This window comes from Schistocerca americana, chromosome 2, assembly GCF_021461395.2.
Source record: "Schistocerca americana isolate TAMUIC-IGC-003095 chromosome 2, iqSchAmer2.1, whole genome shotgun sequence".
Lineage (NCBI taxonomy): Eukaryota > Metazoa > Arthropoda > Insecta > Orthoptera > Acrididae > Schistocerca > Schistocerca americana.
Genome location: NC_060120.1, coordinates 1,184,028 through 1,190,051, shown reverse-complemented (window position 1 = coordinate 1,190,051; position 6,024 = coordinate 1,184,028). Strand labels below are relative to the sequence as shown.

At 44.1% G+C, this 6,024-nt stretch overlaps 1 protein-coding gene across 2 annotated transcripts in view; it reads right to left on the bottom strand.

Moving 5' to 3' along the window:
* Positions 1-4,814: 4,814 nt before the first annotated feature.
* Positions 4,815-6,024, bottom strand: part of LOC124594884 (cytochrome P450 9e2-like) — a 111,942-nt gene continuing 110,732 nt past the window's right edge. For both annotated transcript variants that reach the window (XM_047133356.1, XM_047133357.1), the window contains one exon: positions 4,815-5,221. In XM_047133356.1, the coding sequence (XP_046989312.1) occupies positions 5,055-5,221 (167 nt within the window). In that variant the 3' untranslated portion in view covers positions 4,815-5,054. The remainder of the gene's footprint in view (positions 5,222-6,024) is intronic.

The following is a 6,024-nucleotide window of genomic DNA, read 5'->3' as shown; positions in this document are numbered from 1 at the left end:
ACGTTTCTGTTGTTTCAGTCCACTAGGAACCTTTTCTCAGTCTAATCTGTGCAACCGACTTCTGTCAGAGATCATCATATATTTTCGATCGGGAGAAAAATGGCGAAACGAGAAATATTTTACGTCTGTTCTGACTGTATAGCCGTATGGACGCAAAATGACGGAAAACTCACATCTGTACTTGGAAGAATAAAATATTTGAGTGAATAATACACAGATGAGCCAATACCTTATGACCACATGCTTAATAAGTTGTTTGTCTGTCTTTGGGGCTAAATACATCAGTGACTCTACGAATCGGGGATTCGACAGTTTGTTGGGAGGTTTTTGGGGGTATGTGGCATCAGATGCCTAAGCACAGGTCATGTAATCAGAGTACGCCGTGATGGCGCTCAATAGTTACCCAGGTGGGTTCCATGGGATTTACATCAGGCGAATTTGGTCGCCGAGACATCAACGCAAGTTGACTAGAGTGGTCCTCAAACCATTGTAGCACGGTCCTGGATCCGAAACATGGACAATTATACTGCTAAAAGATGACATCGCCATCTGGGAAGACAACAAGCAGGAAGGGATGCGGGTGGTTCGCAGAATGTCAGCGTGTCTTCGATTACTAACACAGGTCCCATGCGAGCGCAGGAGAGTGTCTCCCAAAGGATAAAACTGCTCCCACCAGCCTTTGTCTGCGACGCGCTGCAGGTTTATAGCCGCCGCTCGCGTCGATGGCGGCGTTTCTGGAGACGAACATCTACCTAGTGTAGCAAAAACATGATCACCCGAAGAGCCGAAACGTTTCCATTTTCGACGGTCGAATCCCGATAGACTCGTGCCCATTGAAATCGTAATTGACGTTGTCGTTGGGTCAACAAGTGAACACGTAAGGGTGGTCAGCTGCAAAGCTCCATGTTCAACAACGTACGAAGAACGATGTGCTCAAAATATTTGTGCGTGCACCAGCATTCTGCACTTTCGACAGAGATGGCACCGATCACCATCTATCCTACATTACAGACCACGCAAAACTCCGAACCCCACGTTCTGTGAAGAGTCGTGGACGTCCAACCATTTAGCGCCTAGCGGTAGTTTCTCTGTCCTTCTATCTCTTTCCTTAGATTCTCACGACAGTAGCACGTGAAAATTCGACCAGCTTTGCCATTTTCGAGATACTCGTTTACATATTCTGCGTAATAGTAATCTGTCCTTTGTCAAAGTCGTTTATCACACCGTATTTCCCCATTTGTAGCCCGTATGTTCGTTAGGGTGATCCCTCGTCCGTGACTTCTCGTCTTACATGGTTCTGTTAACACGTCACGTGCCCGCAACATCACTGGGCTGCATACAACGTCGCGGTGGTTGTAATGTTTTGGCTTATCAGCATATGCACTCTAGGAGAAAACAAGAAGGACACACCAAGAATGAATTATTCGAAAAGGACGGAAATCGGTAGATGTGATGTACATGTACAGACAAAAAGATGATTGCCATTTCAGAAAAACTGGATTATTATAAGAGAAAGGCTTCACAAATTGAGCAAGTCAGTAAGCGTTGGTCCACCTCTGGACCTTATGCAAGTAATTATTCGGCTTAGAATTGACTGATACAGTTGTTGGATGCCCTCCCGAGGGATATCATGCCAAATACTGTCCCATTGGCCCGTTACATCGCCAAAATCCCGTTATGGTTGCAGAGTCCTGCCCGTAATGATTCAAATGTTCTCCGTTGGGGCGAGACGGACTGACCTTGCCGGCCAAAGTGGGTTTTGGCAAGCACGAAGGCATGCAGTAGAAACTCTTGCCATCTGCGGCCACGCGTTGTCTTGCTAAGCTCAGGATGGCTCGTTATAAAGGGTAACAAAGCAAGTCGTAGGATATCGTTGACGTACCTCTGTGCTCTGAGGGTGGCGGTGACGAAAACCAAAGGGGTCCTGCCGTGAAGCGAGAGGTCGTCGGGCCGTACGGTGGTCGACATCCACGTCGTGTCCCACCATTAACCGGAGTGTCTCCAGGTACGTCTTCACCGGTCATCGTGGCTGAATTCGAAGCGGGGCTCAACACTGAAGGCAGCTCTGCTCCAGTCAGAGAGGTTCAGAGCAGAAGAAGTGTCTGGGGTCGTGTCTGGGCAGCTGTGTGCTGCCAACCTGACTGACGGCCGCCATGCAGCCCAACAACCAGGAGTGGTAGTCTGGTAGTGCCATCTGTTTCCAACCCCTATGGCTGTCATCTGCGGCGGCCCTATAGCAAAGCGGTACGTCGACGATATTCTACCCCCAGCTTTGTTGCCCTTAATACCGAGCCACCCTGGCCTTACATTTCAGCAAGACAACGCCCACCCGCCCACGTTGAGACTTTCTATTGCTTGCCTTCGTGCTTACCAGATCCCACCTCGGCCAGCTGGGTCACCGGATTTCTCCCTAAGTGCGAACGTCTGAAGCCTAATGTTCAGGGCCTCTAACCAGCTCGCAATTTTGACGATCTAACTCGCCAACTGGACAGAATTTGGCACGATATCCCTGAATAGGACACCAATAACTCTGTCAATCAACGTCGAATAACTGCTTCCGTAAGGAACAGAGGTGGATAGACCAGCTGTTGACTTGCTCAATTTGTGAAGTCCTTTCTCATGAATAAATCATCCTATTTTTCTCAATTTTGATCGTTTATTTGTCTGGAAATACACATCACATCTAGGGATTATGTGTCCCATTCGGATAATACGTTCGTACTGTGTTGTTTTTCTTCCCTTAGGGTGTATGATTAAATTACTACCTGAAATTAGGAAATTTTGATTTTCCATTGAATTTCGAAGCACTCCAAAGGTAAGATAAAGATTTTAAGAGGCCGTTTAAGAGATCTTAAAATTAATAGTTCGATAAATTGTTTGCACCTAGGTACACAGTCTGAGTACGTTTTTTCGAATAGAAATATTGTCATTAAAAACTGTACAACTATTAATTTTATTTCGTACTAGCCTATTTCGACTTTCTAAACATTATCTAGAAAGATGCTGCTTGACTATCGAAACTTGCGAACAGCAAATACATTCGAAAGTTGTATAGCCCATAACGGATAATGCTTTCATAAGAAAAGTGATAGCACAGGATAAATTGTGTTGAAGGGAGAGGAGCCTAAGGCAGGTAAATTTCTTGGCGCACGTAATCACATCGTCACGCTTAGACAGACGCTTCATGACGCTGCAGTTTCTGACCGTCATATAATTATAAATGATGCCTACGCGGTAATAATGAAGGAATAAGAAAAGAAAGAGAAAAAATTCGACTGCAGCGATAATTGGACATTAAAAGAAAAAAATCACGAATGAAGTAAAATCGGCCCTGGTTGCCAAAATAGCGTGATTGCTCTGCAGCAGTACATATAGACATTGTGATTGCACTTGAAAAATACTCGTAATTACACAGGAAGTTAGAAACACGCCTGGCTGAGTAATGCTTCCGTAAATACCAAGCGTGATTCAAATGGTTCAAATGGCTCTGAGCACTATGGGACTTAACATCTGTGGTCATCAGTCCCGTAGAACTTAGAACTACTTAAACCTAACTAACCTAAGGACATCACACACATCCATGCCCGAGGCAGGATTCGAACCTGCGACCGCAGCGGTCAAGCGGTTCCAGACTGAAGCGCCTTTAACCGCACAGCCACACCGGCCGGCTCCAAGCGTGATAAGATATCCGATGACGATTCATTACATAACAAAATTTAAGAAAATCAAATCTTTGAAAGTATCTGCATTTATCTTAGTCATTATCCTCGAACTTCAGACGTCAGTAGCGTCGTGACGAAATTAATCACGTTGTCACAGACAATAGTAGGAAGATTGCGTCGATGCATAACGGCACATGTAATCCGATGTAGCTATAGTTTTCTCCCATTTCGACAAGAGCATTGAAATGGTTCATTTCATGTCGTTGAATTCATCTTTCGTATAGAATGAAACCATAAAGCTCTCACCGACACACTGATGCAAGGAGTCGACTGATGCCTTTAGGGAACATCAATAAACATAATCTTATCAGAGAAGAGATACATTTTTCAGGGAAAGTAATACATAATGAACATAAAATCATCAAAACAGCAAAAGCATTTAATTCGTTAAAGAGCCTTTACTCAGTAATGATATTTACTTTTGTCGTCCAGACAGAAATATTTGTAATTCGTGCAAAAGAAATGTAACTCTACACTACTACAGTCATATATGTGCTCTCTATCTTCCAATGGACTATCTTCCTCATGCAGTATACGTAATTATTTTCCGCAAGGGCTTCACGCAAGAGAGAATATTTTGTTGTGCTGAAGAATGTTACTCTTATAAATGGGCCGTTATTGCTTAACAGATATCATCACAGTCCGCACTCTTGCCCGTTCACCGATAGCACAGTTTAAAGTTACTGTATTCTTATTTAACTCCTTTGTAGAAAGTCAAGGGGCCATCGAGCTTGTTGTCCCAACAGACGGACCGGTTACGAAAAGCGTTCTATTTCATCACTTCGTGATACACTGCGGTAAAATGTGGAATCCAACGCAACGCTTTCGTTGTGTATGTTATCAGCAACCCTATGCCAATTTCTCTCCTCCCCTTTCTGGCTGAATGTCAGTGACAATAAACGATTCCGCCAACAGGTTCCGAACCGGCTTGCACAGAACCGAAAGCTGCCGCAGAACCGCGCGTTAGCAACCTATGCAACGGAAGCGGCCCGATTTGAATGAAGCATACCCAACATGTTCGGTACAAATAAAAATAATAATAGATCGGAGGAAACCTGTGTTTGTGAAGTTAATGCTCATGTACAATTTGGGTTACTGTCTCCTTGTGAAGCATCCTCTGTTTATTTTTATAAAGTTGGGTGACATTATCACAATTTATTTCAGTTTTACGAGAGAGTGTACCGTTACGCAGCACACAGTCGGCACTCGACGTACACGGTAATGCTCGTACGGTGCATTCCGTCGTACATAATGTATACGGAACATGACAAATAAATATCAGATTTCCTTTCCTCTCACTCTTCTGTATGATGAAGTGTAGGAGCTTTTTCCTTAAGACCTTCTCCGAATTCCGACCCAGGCGCCACCCTTGATAGAGAGTGTAAGATTGTTTGGCTGGATCTGCAGAGGCACCGGCGTCTTGGCGACCACGTGGAAGCTGAACCTGGACACCAGGTACAGCAGCACCACCTTGGTCTCCATCAGCGCGAACCTCTGGGCTGCAAAAAATTAAAAGTGTCAAATACAGGAGACACACACACACACACACACACACACACACACACACACACACACACACACACAGGCCCATCAGGGACATTTTCTCTACTGTTTTAGTATATATATCTGCCATTTCGTTTCCCCAAAGCAGTGTTGGTGTCAGCACAAACATCTGCTGCTCGTCACATGTTTCACGTGACGCCCAGTTTCAATAGGAAAGTTAAGTTTTAACAACAAAAAAAAAAAACTATTCCGTTAATACTGAGTTTCACGCGAACCATTTAATGAGCAACATTTATTGGCAGAATGAGATTTTCACTCTGCAGCGGAGTGTGCGCTGATATGAAACTTCCTGGCAGATTAAAACTGTGTGCCCGACCGAGACTCGAACTCGGGACCTTTAACATTTATTGGGTTTAACTCTTATCTGCGCATTCAAAAAATGAAACTGGTAATATCCTGCTAAACACCAAACACTCATATCACGACTCTTAGGAGAGACGCTCAACAGTTCCAACCCCTAGTAGAGGCCCTCAGTGTGTTCTTTCCACTTTCTATTTGACAATGAAGTTCCTCTTGCACATTTATGGTTGACGCCTTTGATTTTATATTCTATGACATTTATCTTGCTGTTTCTGTGTGCTGAATCTGCCCTTACGATGGCTGTTTCCAGTTTCATTTCTTCACAGTTAAAGTTTGGTACTTCGATTTAGCGTCGTTACACTTCTCCCTGACACTTCTTTCCGTCTTACACTGATGTAAACTTTTCTTTTACTGGACATCTTTATATTTACTCCTTTAG